Here is a 21,025-nt window from a genome sequence, read left to right on the forward strand (position 1 = left end):
CAAGTAGCTGGAACTACAGGCGCGCGCTACCACGCCCGGCTAATTTTTTTGATTTATTGTAGAGATGAGGTCTCACCAAGTTGCCCAGGCGAATCTTGAACCCGTGGGCTCAGGCAGTTCACTCACCTTGGCCTCCCAAAGTGCGGGATTACAGGCTAAGCCACCGAGCCTGGCCAACTCAATACTTTTTTTAAAATGTTAATAGACTTTATTTTATACAGCAGTTTTTAGGTTCACAATGGAATTGAGTGGAAAATACAACGATTTCCCATAAGCCCTCTGTCCCCACATACACACAGCTTTCCCCACCATCAGCATTCTCCATGGGACTGTGGGATATTTGTTACAACTGATGAGCCTGCATTGACATATGGTTATCACCCAAAACTTATCGCTTACATTAGGGTTCACTCTGGCATTGCATAGTCTGTGGGTTTGGACAGATGTATAATGACATGTATCTGCTATTGTAGTGTCATACAGAGTAGTTTCATTGTCATAAACTTTTCTGTGTTCCACCTACTCATCCCTCACTCCCTTCCAACCACAGATCCTTTTATTTTTCATAGTTATGCCTTTTCCAGAATGTCATATAGTTGTAATCATAGAATATGTTTTCAGATTGGCTTCTTTCACTCAGTAACATTCATGTATGTTTCTGCCATATACTTTTATGGCTTTATAGCTCCTTTCTTTTTAACACTGACTGATATTCTATTGTCTGGATGTACCACAGTTTATTTACCCATTCACTTACTGAAGTTGCTTCTCCCAAGTTTTTGGTTATAAATAAAGCTACTATAAACATTTAAAAGGGCCTTTTCAGTGAAGAGAAACAAAAAATATTCATGTTCTACAAGCAAAGCATATGTGATAAATCATTTGGTACTCTACCTAGAACAGGCCTGAGTGAGATTTCCTTTAAGAGGATCTGTTCTCATTGAGAATTGTTTCATAATCAAGAAGAATTAACTTCTGTATAGAAGTTAACAGATTCTTAGTAGTATTAAATGAATTTTGGGTATTGGCATTAAGAAAAATTGTGGTTGACATTACGAAAAGGTTGGGGGCTGGACGTGGTGACTCACGCCTGTCATCCCAGCTCTTTTGGAGGCTAAGATAGGAGGATTGTTTGCGAAGACTTGTCTTTAAAATATAATTGTGGTGATGATCAGTCATCATCATCATCACCACCACCAGTCTAGGCAACATAGTAAGACCTTGTCTTAAAAATATAATAATAACAATAATAATAATGATAAAGATAAGGATAATAATAAGAAGAAGAAGAAGTAAAGGATGTGTTAAGAAGGACCAAAACATTTTTTTAGTGGTTTGAATCTTTTTGTGTGTTGGTTTTACTTTCTCAGTTTCTGAGGGAAATTTGCTGATAATTGTCTGTTACTGCTTCTTGACATGTTAGGTATAGTCACTGCTTAGCTCTAGAAGTTACTGAGGAGCATTAGCTAATAACTTTTAAATTATGTAAAAATTATATATATTCCCAAAACATCATGCGTACACAGTACATTTTTAGTTTCACTACACTTTAATATCTCATTAAATGAATTGCTTTCACATCACAGAAGTAGAACTTAAACCTAAATGTATTTCATGTAGATTTTTTTCCCTGCTATACTATCCTTGATTTCATTTTAGTTAGCACCAGATACACTTGGTATTCTAAAATGTTGTGATTAAATGTCTCTACTGAAGTGTTTTAAACAAGCCAATTCTTTCTGCTTTCACAAGTCTGTAGCTTGTAAAGTATCCGTTTCAGTGACTCATTTTCTACATAGTTTACAATGAGTACTGTCCTTGGAAAAGAGAAATTATTTTTTTCACTATATATGTCCATTAAGTTAATCATTTTTTTCTCTGCTGGTCAAGCAGAATCAGTGTTTTACTGTTACTTAATCTTTAATCCATGTAAGTTTCTTACTGTTCTTTACCCTGCATATTTACCAAGATTCACCGTAACTGAAAGTGATCACAAAGAAGTGTCTTTATCAACCCTTTGCACTCGGAGACATCTCAATGGGTCACCTACTACTTTTTTTTAAAAATTAGGATTTATTAACACAGAAAAGCTCCCACAGTGGGAGGGGACCTGAAAGAGGTTGCCCTTGACCACACTTTTTTATGAAATAGTGAAAACCGAATCACTTCATACCGAATAGTATAGTGTTGGAACCAGTTACTTTGTTGTAATGATACTTGACTTATATTGGAATTTTGGATATGGAGGAACTTATGAAAAAAAATCAAAATTTTATATCTTATATTTTTCTAACGTTTGATCATGTGGAAAAGCGACATGCCTTGCAGGTTCATTGATACATGTTGCGCAGTAGTAATTTGTTTAACCTCTTCCACCTGGTGTTTTTCTTTTCTGGCAGCCAGTGAAGTCTCTTTTTTCCTCTCTTATTAATATGTAATTTATTGTCCAGTCTGTTGCTCGAAGACGATGTGGAAGGATACACTTACGATTCCTGAAAGCCACTTCTCAACTGATCAGTCAGAAGCTTGACAAATTTCTGATGGGACATTTGTTTTTCATTGTTTTTGAATGAAAAACTTCAAGGAAACATACATTTTTTTTTTTTTATTTTCACTTAAGATTATCCTGTATAATAAACCAGCAATCTCTGTATGTCCCCTGAGAGGGGACATCAGTGTGGTTTGCCAGATTTATGATGTCCCCTCAGAGGGGACATACTAGTGCAAAGGGTTAATCAAAGGCTTTAACATTCTTGTAAGCCGTTAATCATATTTGTTAATAATAAAGCAAAATCTGATGGGTTTTTAAGTATTTCACCATGTGCCTTTTGGCTTAATACTATTTTGGTTGAGAGGGAAGTTGTATAGCAAAGGAATATTTTGTTAGCTATTTTTGTTAATAATCAACCAGAAAATAAAGCAATTCAGAAATGTTAGTGTGACTTAATGAGGGGTTAAAGTTAATGGAAATATAGTATTCCTGTAACCTTTTAAACTTTATTTACATAAAAGGAAGTATAATAGTAACTTAAAAGAATTAAGAATATTGTCAACATAAGTTGTAATGCCTTGTCAGAGAGAAGGTACTTAAAGGTTGGTTTGGGGCTTCTTCAATACTTAAAATTGCAGTGGAACCTGGATCAAACTTTACAGTGCCTTTTATAGAACAACTCATTTGAACACATCAAGTCAAGGACAGTGGTATATTTCTTCTCTGTGTCAGTTTTCTCCCACCTTATACCCTTGTATGTAAAGTACTTCAAGAATGAAAATATGTTTGGGTTCTGTTTAGAAGATTACTACTTGTCTGTCCCAGACAAAAAAGATTATCTCTGGTTAAAAATAATTAAACAGAATTGTGTGTATGCGTACGCACATACACATAATCTTTTTAACAGTAATTTTTTTCTGGAATTTTTCTAACACATTGGAATTATCCTTAGTAATGGATGTCAGTAACTGTGCATCCACAGGATGGCAGTGTGGTAACATTTTCATGATGTAATAAATGATTTACAACATTATTGGTATTGTGTATTTCCTTAGAGCTCACTACTTTGATGGAGTACTTTATTCTTCTGACCTATAGGGTAGAAAAAGTAGGTTAACATGAATGGAGAGAAAGTTGAAATAGATGGGGATAGTAGTTTTATCAGGGTTTCTAGAGAGTTCATTGGAAGGAGGAGTGGTAAGATGATGATTGCTGTGGGCTTGTGTTGTTGAAGTCTTCTGAGCAGTACAGACATTGTTAATGATGACCTCTTCAATGGCCATGTCAAAAGACATCTGTCCCTCTTTTACATTTGTATAGAGCTTTCCCCCCACCCATGTCACATGTACTTTCTTCCTTGTACAATATTATGGTTAGTTGTACAGCTCTGATTTTTATCAGCTTTTCTAACTCTTAGAGGATTATATTGATCTTAATAGGATTTTTGGTTTTTAGAATTTCTTGACCATACTAAATTTAAAATTAAAGTTTGAATGGAAAATTTAAGGGGCAATTTTTTAAGTAATTAATAGATGCTATAGTACAAAGTCTGGAAACAAGCATATGCTTTCGTTTTGCTGTGAAGATTGTGTTTATTTTTAAGAATTGAGTTACTTTGACATTTGTTTCTACTCAAGTATACCTTATTTCCTCTGATTTAAATTGTAGATTGTAAATAGGATTTAAATTGTGGTATAGCAGACTATGTGTAATTTTACAAATGCAAGCAGAGCAGTATTAAGCAAGACAAGTTTGTGATATTTATGGCATTTTATATTACCTGACAAACAATCCTCAATTTTATTTAATGAAAATAATGGTTGAGGCTCCCTAATTTGAAATTCTGAAACTTTTTGAGTGCTGACCTGATTGTCACAGGAATTGCTCATTGGACCATTTCCAATTTTGGATTAACAGATTAGGGATACTCAACTGTTAAGTATAATGCAAATATTCCAAAATCCAAAACACTTCTGTCCCCAAGCATTTCAGATAAGGAAAACTCAGCCTGTACTTATCTGTATGTTGAGGAGTGCTATGAGATAGAGCACATAGCTCCATATGTAAACTTTCAGGATCAGTGATCCAAAAAATATGAAACATAGAGGTGACTTGTGTCCAGTTTTCTTAAAGGAAAATGCTTATGTTTGGATTATTGCAGACAAGATATCAGATTTATTTCATTGATCTTATAAGTAGGTATGCATGAGGATAATTGGGATACAGGAAGCTTCAAAGGTAGATATTTTTGAGATCTTATCTATTTCTAGCCAACTTCATTTAATAATAACCAATGTTTACCAAGTAATACAAAGTAAGTCCTGCATGACCTTTTCTTATTTCCTGAGATTGAGGTTTGTTTATTTGTTTTTTGAACTCACCTCCATCACTTTTATTATTAACTGGCACTCCAGTGCATCGGCTTCAATGCCCATGTCAAAAGACATCTGTCCCTCCTTTACATTTGAACAGAGCTACCCCCCACCAATGTCACATGTTCTTTCAATGCCCATGTCAAAAAGACATCTGTCCCTCCTTTACATTTTGTATAGAGCTTTCCCCCCGCACCAGTGTCACATGTACTTTCTAAAATTTTCTTCTTTACTAATGGTACTAAATGTCTTTGCAAAGTTGCATGAAAATATTGAATCTGGAATATTACCAGGCTTGCTCTTCTCTTTTTCAGTATGCCTGGAAATGAACCCAGGCAAATGCCTAAGAGGAAACTTCATCTATAGTTACCAAAACAAGTGATTGCTGGCATTTTTACATTGCCAAGCAACGTATGGCCCTGTTTGAAGGGAGTGTATGACTATGACTGTGTGTATGTATGCCTACCATACCCTCTAGCAATTATTTCTGGAAAATGTGATTTAGAGGGAAGTAAAAGTAGAATGAAGACTTTTATGTTTCACTTTAAAACAAAAACAGCATCTATTACCTTTGCAATTAAGCCAGTAATCTATAGAGGCAGATGCAGATTTGTGGTTTCCATGGACTGGAAAGAGGAGTGAGTGTAGAGCAACTGTGTGATGAGTATAGGCTTTTCTTCTGGAATGATGAAAATGTTTGTGCAGTAGAAAAGGGCAGTGTTTGTGCAACCTTGTGAATGTTCTAAGTGCCCCTGACTTGTTCATCTTTAAATGGTCATGTTAAGTGAATTTCACCTTGGGGGTTTTTTTTTTAAGGGTTTACTTTTTTATTCAATTTGCATCATATTCAGTCCAAATTTTGTGAGAGCATTTAAGTATTCAGTGTTTTTTCTTATAAGAAACAAATCCAGCTTGATTACAGTGTTTTTTGGATGTAAGTGGACTTAACTATAATAAAAACATATACATGACATAAGATTTTCTCAGGCCTGGCTGATTCCTAGTTGTGCCTTTGTGTGTTGAGTGTTTGTCTAGGGTTTCACTTCTCAGCTCTGGATATCTAAAAAGCCTGTTGATCATTGAATCTTAGATTATTATTGTTGGAAAGGATCTTATGGTTCTTGTTCAACTCTCATTCTGTAGTGAGGAAACTGAAACTTTTGCTATTAAGTGGTTGTCCAAGATCACATAGTGACCCTGTTCCCTTTTTTCCCCCCTGATTCTGCCTCTGTGACTCCTTTGTCAAGGCTTCAACAGGCTGATTTGTAAAAGGAACTTATTGATATGTGAAGACCCATTAACCAAATTTGTTGTCAGTTCAAGTCATGTGACATAGAAATTCTTATTTAACTTTGATTACTGTTGGATTTAAGTGCCTCATAGAAGTTAATTCCATTCTAACAATAACATGTCTGGAAGGAACATTATCATGTGGATTACTTCTGTCTCTTCCAGATAGCTAGTCCTCCATTAGCTTGAGGTTATTGAACATTTTATTTACATGCTTTGGTCCTTCCTATTAAGTTTATGAGCTGCTTATTCTTGTCCAAAGCACTGTAGTCATCTCTTATCAGATACCTTGTGAGGCAACTTAACATTTGAACTGTAGTCCATAATTTACCTTCTGTAGATAGGTTTCTTTTACAAGCAAATAAATATTCTTTCACATCTAAGTTGAATAAGGAGGAAGGTGTATGCCATAGGCTATGCTATACAGTATATAGTATACAGAAATGCATGTATTCTGAAATGTATCCCCAGTCTTTGTTTTTATAGGCATTTATTTGCTAAAAACTGAATATTAAATGTGTATAAAGTGATGTGTATAACCTTTTTTATAAATGGAATAATTTTTACATTAACTTATTTCAGATGGGCTTTGTCTTCATTTCTAATTCATTTTTAGTTGAAGAGATCTTAAATACTACTTTTATCTTCAGTCAGCTGCCTAATGGTGATTTATAAACATATGGATGTAAAATAAGTCTTTTATGCAAATTGTAACTCCTCCCCAGTTTGCCTGTTCATTTAGATCGACATACATTTAATTTAGATTGACAAGAATACTATAGTATACTTAACTGGTGCAAAGAACAAATAGGTAACTGGTCTTTTTTATGGCTTAACTTCTGTGTACTTGGTTCTCTAATCAAAAAAACTTGGTGGACATATGAATTTTTTAACTTCTATACAAAGTATATTATGAGACTATAAACAAGGTATGAAATACTTGAGAGCTTTTGAGATTAGCAGGTGTTCATATATCCTGATGGTGGTGATAAGTATTCATTAAGCCATGCTTATTTTGGATTAATGCCAGTAGGAATAATACTTAATTACATACACACACACACACACACACACACACACACACACACATACACCACATACACACACACAACTTCTTGGGTCGTGTCAATGATTGCTAATGGTAGCTTGAAATAAATTTTATTCCATTTGTGGGAAAGGAGGGCAGCACAAGTCTTTTAAACTATTATAAATGACGCTTTGTAAAATATAATACTTAGAATGATATTTTTAAAAAATTGACAGAATATTTATGATCTATAATGTGTAGTTAGTAATCAGATATGCATCTAATAAAAATCACTTCAAGATTCTATTCTTAAAGTAAATTCAGTTAAAACTTTGCTGAAAGTAAGATTTATGCATACATTTATGCTTTGAGTCCTTAATGGTACCATTAAATTATCTTTGTTTCCTATTTTGTCTTTGTAGCATATAGCACTTTCTACATTGTGGGTTTAATATTATCCATGCAGATTCCTTTTGTGGGATTCCAGCCAATCAGAACAAGTGAACACATGGCAGCTGCAGGTATGAAAAAAATATTTATTTTCTTTGTAAAAAATATGTAAATGTATTATTGACCAGTCTTCCAAGACAATGATCGTTTTTAAATTTTGGTTGTTGTTTTATAAACAGTTTTTTTTTTTTGGTAAATAACAATTTTTGTTGTCATTTGTTTATATATATATATATTTTTTTTTTTTTTTGAGTTGTAATCTCACTCTATCACCCAGACTGGAGTGCAGTGGCCGCTCCCAGCCACTGCAGCCTTGACCTGCTGGGCTCCGGCAATCCTTCCACCTCAGCCTTCCGAGTAGCCGGAATTACAGGCATGCGCTACCACACCCGGCTGATTTTTTGATTTATTGTAGAGGTGAGGTCTCACTGCCCAGGTGGGTCTCAAACCCGCGGGCTCAGGCAATCCACTCACCTCAGCCTCCCAAAGCGCGGGATTACAGGCTGAGCCACGGAGCCCGATATCATTTGTTTATAAAACAACAACCAAAATATTTTGGGTTACAGTTACGGGAAGTCAGTGGATAAAACTTTATCAAGGATTCTCAGCACAAGGTCCATGACCCATAGGAACACTTGAATAACTTTTTCAGGTAACACTCCAAAGAATTTATCATCAGATTTTCAGTGGGGCTTGAATCACTCCCCATCCCCTAAAAATAGTTAAGAGCCACACTACCTTACATAGCACTTTAAAATCGGTGAAAGACCTTTACTTACATTTCTGACGTGATGTTGTTAATTTACCAAGTAATAACTTGAGACATAGACAAATGCATATTGTTATGAGTGCACAATAATAAATAGCAATGTCAGCACAGATATGCAATCACCTATCCTTATACTACTATATATGCTACTATATGCTACATTTATTACAATCTAAATCTTTGGTAGTGCTTATTTAACCATTGTAAAATGAACTTCTTAAATGTATTTATTTATTTATTTTTTTTTGAGTTGGAGTCTCACTCGGTCGCCCAGACTGGAGTGCAGTGGCCGCTCCTGGCCACCACAGCCTCGACCTGCTGGGCTCCGGCGATTCTTCCGCCTCAGCCCTCTGAGTAGCTGGAATTACAGGCGCGCGCTACCACGCCCAGCTAATTTTTTTATTTATTGTAGAGATGAGGTCTCGCTGCCCAGGCGGGTCTCGAACCCACGGGCTCAGGCAATCCACTCACCTCAGCATCCCAAAGGCGCGGGATTACAGGCTGAGCCACCGAGCCTGGCTAATGTATTTATTTATTTATTTTTTGCTTTAATTTTTTTGAGTTGGAGGTGTCTCTGTCACCAAAGCTGAAGTGCAGTGGCATGATCACAGCTCACTGTAGCCCTGATCTCCTGGGCTCAGGCGATTCTCCTGCCTTAGCCTCCCAAAGTGTTGGGATTTTAGGCATGAGCCACCACACCTGGCCTAAAATGAACCTTTTTTTTTTTTTCTTGAGTTGGAGTCTTACTCTGTCGCCCAGACTGGAGTGCAGTGGCCGCTCCCAGCCACCGCAGCCTCGACCTACTGGGCTCCGGTGATCTTTCCGCCTCAGCCTTCCAAGTAGCTGGAACTACAGGCGTGCACTACCACACCCGGCTAATTTTTTGATTTATTGTAGAGATGAGGTTTCGCCTGCCCAGGTGGGTCTCGAACCCACGGGCTCAGGCAGTCCACTCACCTCAGCCTCCCAAAGGCGCGGGATTACAGGCTGAGCCACCGAGCCCGGCTCTAAAATGAACTTTTAAAAACAACCCTTAAGATGAAATGTATTTTGAAAAATCTGTATTCCAGATGGTTGAGGGTTCCCACATCCTCTTTGTTTAAAATTATACATTTAGTATTTTTGAATCATATTTGTACATTTTGACAAAATAAGTACTTTTTACTATTACTCCTTTAATTTTACCTTTGCACTCACCTTTATACTTGTGTTTGCTAAAGTAGAAGAGAAAAGATTCATATCTTTTTCTCACTCATCACAAGGTTCGTGACTGAGACCCCTAGAACAAAAGATTAACAAGAGAAACATGTTTTAAATTACATGGAAGCCTTCAAAAAGGGAGGGGAGACAGAAAACTATATTTTTTGCTTAGGTTTGATGAAAACTGGACAGTCACGCAAAAGTATGATTGGACAAAGGGGATCTAATGGTGATAAACTAGGGAGAACTTAACAAGGCCTGCTTGTTCATATTCAGTTTGGGTTTTCTGGGTCATCATTCCTTTCCTCTGGGTATAAGGAGGGCTCCTCTTGAATGAGGCTCCTATGACCTACTTAGAGGAAGGTCAGAATCCTTTTACGGCCTTCCTAGGGAGAACAAAGGTAAAAGATCAGAACTGCTTCTGCTGGTTTTTCAAATGCCAGGGTGCCATATTTTGGGGTAGTGTGTCCTGATCCCCCACACTAATTTAGAATCAGAATCTAAGTGTGTAATTAAGGTCACATCCTGTCACTCATTTATAAACAGTAACTATATATCGGGCTTACCTTGACCCTCAAGTCATTTGTATACTCCAGCAAAGCAGATTTTAGGATTGTTATTTAATGATGTTTTTATTACTTCCTGCCCCCAACTAAACACGTCTCTAGACTGTAGGGGAAAGGGAGAAACTTAATGTGTCCAGTAGGCTTCAGCCATTCAAATAGGATTTTTCTTACCTGGTACATGTATGGGGAGTCTGTTCATTTTGAAAAAAATGAGTCATAGAATTTTTGGGGTGTATTCATTGGTTGGTTAACTGTCATTTGACAAAAGAAATATTGGTGTGAATGGGACAAGGTTTTTCAAATGAAAGTTTTAAATGGCCTTTGGAAAAGTGCTTTGTTGATTATATAATCCTTTTCTTTAATTAGGTGTCTTTGCGTTGCTGCAAGCTTATGCTTTCTTGCAGTATCTGAGAGACCGATTAACAAAACAAGAATTCCAGACCCTTTTCTTTTTGGGTGTATCACTAGCTGCGGGTGCTGTGTTCCTTAGTGTCATCTATTTGACTTATACAGGTAGGTGCCATCACCTGTAGGATGTGAATCTTGTCTCTAGATTATTATTCAAAAGGTAATTCTTTTATAGTTTGGTTTTTTGGTTTTTTTTTTACATAATGCATTTATCCTGGTAGGTCAAATACTGTGGTTGTATTCTATATAAACAATGCAAAAATAATAGCTAAAGGTTCTAAATCTGAATAGCATTACACAAAATGTCATTTTAAAAAAACCTCACTATGTCTTAATTTTGCTACTTTAGACTTTGATATGATTTTTTCTTGCTGGATGAATAGGCCCAAACTGCAAAAAATTCATAGTTGCTGTTGTTAACTACTATATTCTCACATTCTTGTGTGTGCATACATTCAATCTCTCTCCCTCACTCCCTCCCTCGCCCTAAATAGTCAGCCAACCAAATCAGTTCTTTCTGCTTTTCTGGATTCTAAGTTATTCTCTAACCCTGATTTTCCAACCCTTAGAAACAAGTCAAATTCTTTCTAAAGTTATTCCATCTGTCAAATTCACGAACCAGCCTAGCTTATAAAAATCATGAAGGACTGACAGGAGTAAAAGGCATGACTGTTTAAAATAATGTTTTAATTTATCTGGTGAGATGTTGCATACTGGTTTAAGTCATTTAGGCACTCCTGCCCCCCTTTTTTTTAATGTTTCAGTGTTTAGTGCCTTAGCCTAATTTTACCAGTTAACTAGAAGCTTAAGAGAGAATTGGAAACCTTTCTACAATTTTATCTATCTACTTAAGTGTTGTATTTCTCTGGAAACAGTTCTCCATGGATATTGTTTTTGTGGGGCTTTTGTTTTGTTTTGTTTTGTTTTGTTTTGTTTTGTTTTGTTTTGTTTTGGAGTCAGAGTTTCACTCTTGCCAAGGCTGGAGTGCACTGGCATGCTCACTGCCACCGCAGCCTCGACCTGCTAGGCTCAAGCGATCCTTCCTCCTCAACCTCCCAAGTGAAGGCTGGAACTACAGGCATGTGCTACCATGCCCTGCTAATTTTTGATTTATTGTAGAGACGAGATCTCGCCAAGTTGCCCAGGCTGGCGTCGAACCCTTGGCCTCAGGCAATCCTCTCGCCTCAGCCTCCCAAAGTGCTGGGATTATAGGTGTGAACCACTGTGCTCGGCAGATACTGGTTTTTTTTTTTTAATCTGATTATTACTTTATTTTTTTTTGACTGCCAACTGTATGAAATAGGTTGACTGAAATTCTTTGAACATTAGCTTAAACCAGTCCATAATTAACAATAAACATAAAACTAACAAAAGACTTAAAAAACAATAAAAAGACATTAATTTCCTCTGTGTTTTTTCTTCCAAGGTTACATTGCACCATGGAGTGGCAGGTTTTATTCATTGTGGGACACTGGGTAAGTGTAGTTATGTTCTTTGGCCTCGTATTTATGAAAATGCCCTTTTTTCCTCTGTTTTTATCTGTATTGCCATTATTTCGGTCAGTACTTGGGCAACATTTCTAAGGTACCTAGAATATGCTAGCTTAGTAAATGTTGAATCCTTTGTATTTTATCTTTGTTATAATACGTGTTTTGAAAGCACTTTTAGTATGAAATTTAGTCATGTTATTTCTGTTTTGCATGGGCAACTTCTTGTTTTAGTTTTGTTTGCCAAAATATTTAGATAACCTATGTGCAATTTAAAGATTGATTTTTGTTTTTATCTTATGTATATGAAGTTTCTATCTTTAGTAATACTTATTTTTTCGTTATAAAGAATAAGTGCTATGTTACATAGATTCATATGCCATAGGTAGAAGAAAATTTTTTATAACACTCACTCTAAGTTGTTAAAGCTATGAAACACATCTGTTCTGTTTTCTTTAGTGTACTATTATAAAATGAATTATTAAATTTAAAAGTCTGATTTTGGAGTAGACAACTAATTCAGTATAATTTTTTGTCCCTAAAATGTTTTCCTGGGGATCAGAAAATATCTATTGATGATAATTTACCCCCTTCCCCTGCTCCTGCTTTTCTGTCTTGTTACTCCCCAGGTGACTCAATAAAAAACAATTTATTGAATGGGAATGCTTTCTGATGTGATGCCAAGAGGGCTCTTGCCCCGATCTAACTAAAAGGGATAAGCAAATTGTACATGCATGATTGAAGCAAACATATAGACACATACTTCAAGAGTTCAGCCTGTGGATCACCAGAGAATTTGAAGGATAACCCAGTTATAAGTGGCTATCCTGATTAGGTTAATGTCTCTGGTTATAGTTATCCATACTTTCTAAACTTTGACTACTGTGGAACCTCAGGGTGTTTTGTGAATAATTTGTTCAGCCCTTTCCATTTCCTTCACCTGCCTCCATGCCAGCTTCTTGTCAAAGCATTGTCATTGCATATGGTATACTTAATTAAGTATAGTATTTTTGCTACAGATAGAGTATCCAAAATTTAAAATACTCCCAAATCTGAAACTTTTTGAATGCCAGCATGATCCTCAAAGGAAATACTTGTTGGAGCATTCTATCCAGATTTTCAGATTAGGGATACTGAATCGTTAAGTATAATGGGAATATTCCAAATCTGAATTGCTGCTAGTCCCATACATTTCAGATAAGGGATACTCAACCTATAGTAGTAAGTCCAAGAGGTCAGGAGACTCGGTGATACAAACACGGAAAATGCTGACTTAAATTGCAGAACAAATTTCTATTTGAACAAAGATTTTTGCATAGAAGTCAGAGCCAACAGTTTTATCACTGGCCCTAGATAATTCTCTCAATTTTATACAGGGCATATTAGTTTTAATTTTACTGATGTGAACCAAACAGATTTATTTTTAGTGTAGCTGGTTTCATGGGAATGTACGTTTAAACAAGAAGGGTGGGGAGTAGGAACCATATCTACAGTCAGACAAACTTCCTGCATCTAAACAGAGCTCCCGTTTTATCACTTAACTATAAGTAATATTAACTTTTTTAATGCCAGGTATGCAAAAATACACATTCCAATTATTGCGTCAGTGTCTGAGCATCAGCCTACGACTTGGGTGTCTTTCTTCTTTGATCTACATATTCTTGTATGTACCTTTCCAGCAGGCCTATGGTTCTGCATCAAAAATATCAACGACGAAAGAGTATTTGGTAAGAGAGATTTGTAATGAACACTTTGATTTGTAATAATTATTTTTCTTTTTGAGGTTATTTACTTTAAACTTTTGTCTTTGTTTGACTGTGTATATATTCAAGACAAATTTTCTCCCTTATGTTGCATAGGTGCTTAATCAAGAAAAATCCAGTGAATTTGTAATATGTGTTTTAACTTTTAGTTTAAGAATAGTAAATAAACTTTATAATTTAATTTGTTATGGTTTCTGAGAGCTGAATATTATTGTTATAGTCTGCAGTTGAGACCTTTTTGCTTTTGACAGCATAGTCTTAATTTCATTTTTTTCTTTTTTTTTTGAGTTGAGGTCTCACTGTCAGACGAGTGCAGTGGCACAATCACAGCTCACCACAGCCTCAACCTCCTGGGCTCAGGCCATTCTTCAACCTCAGTCTCCTGAGTAGATAGGACTACAGGCATATGCTACCATGCCCAGCTAATTGTTTTACTTTTTTGTAGAGACATGGTCACACTATATTGCCCAGGCTGGTCTTGAACTCATGGGTTCAAGCAGTCCTCCTGCCTCGGCCTCCCAAAGTGTTGGGATTGCAGGCGTGAACCACCATTCTTGGCAAACTTCATTTTTTATTAAAGATTTTATTTAAGTAGGAAGATGCTTTCAGGAGCATTCATTGTCTAGGTTTCAGAGGAAATTACATTTTATAATGGAATGAGGATCATTTTTCAGTAACTCTCTTCATTGATAGGTTTGTGTATGATTCCAACTAAAAAGAGTTGAAGTACAAAATGTTTAAAAGTCAAGTGGTTAGGATCTGATATTTAATATACAAATGGACAAAATAAACAGATACAGAAGGCTTCTATATGATTTAGTCATCACAAGAAGTATGCTGTGACTGTTTTGCACATAATAAAAACTAAAGCTGAAAAAAGCTTTGTGACATGCACAAGGTCACGTAAGCCAATAATTTGCAATAGTAGGATTTGAACTTGTATAAATGTGGGCCCTGGACCATGAGTGACACCTCAAGTTACTTTTCCAGAGTGGAATTAAGAGAGAAAGAACAGCACCTGCATGAGCTTTAACTAAAGAATGACATACTTATTTTTCTCTAGTTTTTGTAGATTAATGGACTCTGTGTAGGACCATGTTAATACATCATTATTCAAAAGATTTAATTTAAATATATGCCCACCTCATGACTCAGCAGTCCCATTCCTAGGTATATATACAACAGAAGTGATTTAATATGTCTACCAGAGGCCACGTTTAAGAATGCATTAGTAAGCCGGGTACAGTGGCTCACACCTATAATCCCAGCACTTTGGAAGGCAGAGGCAAGAGGATTGCCTGAGCTCAGGGGTTCGAGACCAGCCTGGGCAAATTAGCGAGACTGTGTCTCTACAATAAATCAAAAAACTAGCCGGGTGTGGTGGCACTCTTGAGCTGAGGGATTCCAGACCAGCCCTGGGCAAATTGGCGAGACCTCATCTCTACAATAAATCAAAAAAGGTGACACACACCTGTAGTTGCAGCTACTTGGGAAGCTGAGGCAGAAGGATCACCTGAGCCCAGCCGATCAAGGCTGTTGTGGCTGTGAGCATGCCACTGCACTCCAGCCTGGGTGACACAGTGAGACTCCAACTCAAAAAAAAAAAAAAAAAGAATGCATTAGTAGTTTTAGCTATAATAACCCCTATTGAGAAATATTCCAAAGGTCCCTGGGCACATTGACTTACACCTTTAATATTAGAACTTTGGGAGACCGAGATGGGAGGATCACTTGAGGCCAGAAGTTTGCAACCAGCTTGGGCAACATAACAAGACCCTGTCTCTACAAAAAAAAATTAGCTGGGCATGGTGGCACATAACAGTAGTCCCAGCTGCTTGGGAGGCTGATAGCCAGCCCAGGAGTTTGAGGCTGCAATGAATTATGATAGCTTTATTGCACTCCAGCCTGGGCAGTAAGCAAGCCCTGCCTCACAAAAAGAGAGAAATATCTCAAAAGTCATTAGCAATAAAATGGATAAATTTCTATATATTAGTAAAATGGAGTACAATACCACAATTAATAAAACAGGCCAGGCTCACGCCTGTAATCCCAGCACTTTGGGAGGCAGAGGTGAGAGGATTGGCTGGGCCCAGGGTTTCAAGACCAGCCCAGGGCAACTTGGCAAGACCTTGTCTCTCTACAGTAAATAAAAATATTAGCCAAGCATGGTGGTGCACACCTGTAGTTCCAGCTACTTGGAGGACTGAGGTGGAAGGATCACCTGAGCCCCGTAGGTAGAGGCTGAGGTATCCATGAGCATGCCACTGCACTCCAGCCTGGATGACAGAGTAAGAGTCCAACTCAAAAGTAATAGCAATAATAATAATAAAGAAAACAGAATGGGTAAGCAAATAGAACATTTTCATATGATTCCATAACTGTAAAGTTCAAGAATAAGGAGGACTAAATTCATGCTTTAGAAGTCTAAATCGTGGCTGCGTCTTTTATAGGAGAGGAAGCATTTATTGACTGAAGAGGTATAAAAATGTTCTATATCAATATAATGGGTAGTGATTACATAGGTGTGTGCATATATATAAATTTGTTGAGCGATATACTTATAATGTGATAGATGTATTTTTTAATCAGGAAAAAATTTTAATTAGCATCAGATGTGGTAGGAGCTCAAGTGACTCATTGACTTTGCAAAGCCACAACCTGCAGCATTGGTTAGCATGCTCTCCAGAAGGCTCTGGCCACTGAAATTTGTGTCAGATTTTTAAAGAAGTTTCTTGGCAATAACTTTACAGGTTCTCCTTTGATTAATAATTTAGGTTCTTCTCATCTCATTCTTGATTTAAAGCAGGCTTTATACCAGATACTGGCACTGCCTTTTCATCGGCTTTATCTGATTCTGTATATTTTTTGTGCCTAATGATATAATGCACAAATGTATTTTAATCTGTCAGCTATGCGTTTTATATAGTGCTGCTGACAAACAATGAGTTAAATCTAATTCCTTATAACTATAATTAAATTTTAATCATATTTTTCTAAACTGTTGATATGTAGGTTTTATTTAGTCAACACTAACTATAATTTCTGAATATGACTATTATTAACCAGTTGGTCAGTATTATCAATTTTAAAACAATTAGATTTTTTTGTGAAACATGGGCATGCTTCTAGATTTGTTTTAATCGGTGGCGTTAAATATCCCGAAGTGTTGTAAGACAACCTGTCTTTGCAGTTGCTCTGTATGCCATCAGCGCTGTCTACTTTGCTGGAGTGATGGTGCGCCTGATGTTGACTTTGACTCCGGTCGTGTGTATGCTGTCTGCAATTGCCTTCTCAAATGTTTTTGAGCATTATTTGGGGGATGACTTGAAAAGGGAAAATCCACCTGTGGAGGACAGCAGTGATGAGGATGACAAAAGAAACCCAGGAAATTTGTATGATAAGGTGGGGACCCTAAAGTAAGGCCTTTAAAATTTTTTATGTGCTTTCTTGATTTTTCCATGACAGTAAGAACCATGCCCATTAAGAAATGTGATTAAGTGAGGATTTAGACAAATTGTGATTGTCCTGGTTGTTCTCTACTGTTTGCCTCAAAATTTCATTCCTGATCAGTTTTAGCTCAGGCTTAGAAATTAAAATGTAATCAGGGAAGGAATTCTTATTTTTGATTGGTTGTTACTTAAATATTTACGGCTTGTTAATATGCCTATTTACTTATTTATTTTATTTTTAGAAAGCAGGATTTATTGTGAGGACAGAAATCTCTCAGAGCAGGAGGGGACTTGAGGGGGTTACCCTCTGTTCATTTTTGAGAGCAAAAACTTGACTACTAAATTACATAAGCTTTGACACTGTAAATCCCTCTGAAATCATGTGGATAGACAAGTGCTTATCTTTGAAGTCCACATTCAGTGCAAACTTTAAACATTTGAGAGGTGTTTGAAAGTGATAGTTGGTGGATTGAGCAGTAAAATAAAGGGAATAAAGTACTTTTTAAAAAGCCTCCCTTTTGTTGGCAATAGGCAACTGGCCAGTACAATATAATTCATTTTTAACCTACAGTTTCTCAGTTGGTGGTAGTGTGAAAATGACTTGTAAGGGTTGGAGCACTTATCATGGATGACATATTAAACTTTGCTATTTGAATAGTGCCTAGGTTTTTAAATATCAGTAAGAAAGGAAACGTCCCAGTATAGGTGTTAGCTTTGAAAATCTTCCTTTCCTTACTATAAGATCAATGTAATTCATAAAGATTTGTGTTAATAAAGTGCATATCTACGTTTGTGTTTGTTGTTATATTTTAGTTTTTGTTGCTGCTTTGTAGTTTCTTAACTAGGCTTGAAATTTAGATTTTATGACCTTTTCTGTTCTCTCTTCCGGGGGGGGGGGGGGTGTGTGGGGGGGGGGGGGGGGTGGTGTGTGTGTGTGTGTGTGTGTGTGTGTGTGTGTGTTTTTAAAGTAATCTTAGTTTTAACCTGTGTGTCTGTGTGTGTGTGTGTTTAAAGTAATCTTAGTTTTAACCAGTCTGTTGGTTTTAGGGTTTGGAAATTGGAAGACTTCTGTTAATGAAGTGCGTGTGTGTGTGCATGTGTATGTTTAAGGTAATCATGGTTTTAACAAATCTGTGGGTTTTAGGGTTTCGAAATTGTTAGACTGATTATGTTAATGCAATTTTTCTTATACTTAAGTCACACATCGTCAGGATTATAGCTGGACATTGCCACTTTTAGGATGTATATATTACAATTTTATATTTCCAGAATTGGGGCCATTTGGTTAATCTTCTTTGTATTTTAATTAAAACATAAAGGTAACTAGAATTGAAAGCAGCTTTTTACTGGAGATATTATTTTGCTCTGTGACCAGCTTCTGAATTGGTATATTCCCAAGAAACCATCTGACTCACATTTGTCTTTAGAAAACACTCTTTCATCTCCACGCTGGAATGTCTGATGGTTATACATTTTCTGAGTTTTAGGATGAAATTGATAGATTTACATTCTTCCAACTTTTTTCCCTTAAATTAAATGATGAATTTGTCTAACCAGTTTTTGTATCTTCAGGCAGGTAAAGTGAGGAAACATGTAACTGAACAGGAAAAAACTGAAGAGGGATTAGGGCCTAATATAAAAAGCATTGTCACCATGTTGATGCTGATGCTGTTGATGATGTTTGCAGTCCACTGTACCTGGGTCACAAGCAATGCCTACTCCAGTCCCAGTGTGGTCCTGGCCTCTTACAATCATGATGGGTAAGAAAATAATTTGTATACAAAAAGATTTTATACATACACTTTTTTCTTTGTCTCAAAAGATAGAATTTAAAGATAGGATATTGTTTGTGAGGCTTTGCATGCAAATCTGTCCCTTTTTGGCCTCTCCCCTACCTTTGGTGGGTCGGGTAGTTGTGTATTTCATGCTCTTTGCCAAAATATTTCTGCATGTATAGTCATAAGCATCAGTTTTTCTCAAAAAATGTGGTCTTTGGACACACAGCATCTTCATTACCACGAAACTTGTTAGAAATGCAAATTCTTGACTCTACCCTAAGCTTATTGAATCAGAAACCTGGGGGTGGGGCCCAGCATTCTGTGGTTTAACAGGCCCAGTTCATTCAGAAGCGGCTAAAATTTAAGAACAGCTGATTTATATATTGCTTTGGCTTTCAATTTCTGCTTCACTTGAGAGCTTATTAGACTTGCATGCTATTCAGCCCTAACCCAGAAACTACTGAATCAGAATCTGTCTTTTTAGAAACTACGCAGGTGATTTGTATGCACATCGGTTTGTGAAACACCTAGTCTAGCTCTTTATTGTTTTTGGGGTTTTTCTTACCCCTAAAATGTGAACTTATTCAGTGGTTTAGTACCTCAAGATTTTAAGTTATCCCTTCACATTTGTAAGATATTGTTTAAAAAAAGAATATTGTGGTTTTTTTCAGCACCAGGAATATCTTAGATGATTTTAGAGAAGCTTACTTTTGGCTCAGGCAAAATACAGATGAACACGCGCGAGTCATGTCTTGGTGGGATTATGGCTATCAGATAGCTGGAATGGCCAATAGAACTACTTTGGTGGATAATAACACCTGGAATAACAGCCACATAGCACTGGTAAGAATCTGACAAACAAAAGATTAAATATCTTTCTTTATTACTTAGCAATCAGGCTTCACTTGTGACCAAATAGGAGAAATGTGGGTGAAAAATACTCTCCTGAATGCTCAGAATACTTCTTTACACATGTATTCAATAAAGTGAGTTCAAGGCATGTTTATTTTATTTTTAAGAATGGTATTTTCTTATTTAAGTATCATTCAGAATTGTAGGTTGATTTCTGATAGATTTTATGATATATTTAGCTTACTAGAGAATTATGCAAAATCTGAAACTTAAAATGTTTGGTGTTTTTCATTTTATAAACTGAGAAGATTATTTGCAAATATGTAAGATAAATACACTGTATTTTATGGATATGTAAATTATGTTCCTCTAACTATTACATAACTAATCTGTATAAATTAAGGTAATCACCTCATGTATTTTAAATAGATGAATCAGCCTTAACCAAATGAATTGTATTTGCGTTAGTGGTGTAGCTAATCATCAGATGTCTGCTAGACTGGGGAGAAGAAATGCATGTGCTAGCAAGATCACTGGCCAACTCTAGCCTGAGATTGTGAGAAGTTGTTTCTTTTAAGTTTGCCCATTTGCTTCTTAAATTTCATAGAACTGAATTGTTAACAAAATGTTAGAACACATATTCTGGTTTTGAGTATAGTAGGTAGGATTTTCATAAATCTAAATAAATTTGTTGAATTCATAGCAAATTGTTTCTATAAAAAAATTCATGGAAATCAAACTCATGAAGTGAATTTCATCTTACAGTAAAAATATGCATTCATTTGTATTTTTAACATATTATGGAAACAAGTACAAATGTTCTCATTTTTTATTCTGTAGGTGGGAAAAGCTATGTCTTCTAATGAAACAGCAGCCTATAAAATCATGAGGACTCTGGATGTAGATTATGTCTTGGTTATTTTTGGAGGGGTTATTGGCTATTCTGGAGATGATATCAATAAGTTTCTCTGGATGGTTAGGATAGCTGAAGGGGAACATCCAAAAGATATTCGGGTAAGAAACTAGGTAATTCCTGGTACGTGAAAAAACCGCTCACAGTGTTCATGTAATAATTATATTTTCTTGCTAATTGCATTTATTTGTTTCATCGTCCTATCTACCA

General features: G+C 36.2%; 1 protein-coding gene across 1 annotated transcript in view; it reads left to right on the forward strand.

Moving 5' to 3' along the window:
* STT3B (STT3B, catalytic subunit of the oligosaccharyltransferase complex) overlaps positions 1-21,025 on the forward strand; it is a 65,088-nt gene that overhangs the window by 33,526 nt on the left and 10,537 nt on the right. Inside the window, exons 5-12 of the mRNA XM_008060075.2 lie at positions 7,603-7,701; positions 10,532-10,678; positions 12,000-12,048; positions 13,633-13,787; positions 17,014-17,225; positions 18,845-19,032; positions 19,722-19,893; positions 20,743-20,916. Of these exons, the coding sequence (XP_008058266.2) occupies positions 7,603-7,701; positions 10,532-10,678; positions 12,000-12,048; positions 13,633-13,787; positions 17,014-17,225; positions 18,845-19,032; positions 19,722-19,893; positions 20,743-20,916 (1,196 nt within the window). The remainder of the gene's footprint in view (positions 1-7,602; positions 7,702-10,531; positions 10,679-11,999; positions 12,049-13,632; positions 13,788-17,013; positions 17,226-18,844; positions 19,033-19,721; positions 19,894-20,742; positions 20,917-21,025) is intronic.

The sequence above is a fragment of the Carlito syrichta genome, unplaced genomic scaffold, assembly GCF_000164805.1.
Source record: "Carlito syrichta isolate Samal-C Ts95f unplaced genomic scaffold, Tarsius_syrichta-2.0.1 Scaffold304511, whole genome shotgun sequence".
Lineage (NCBI taxonomy): Eukaryota > Metazoa > Chordata > Mammalia > Primates > Tarsiidae > Carlito > Carlito syrichta.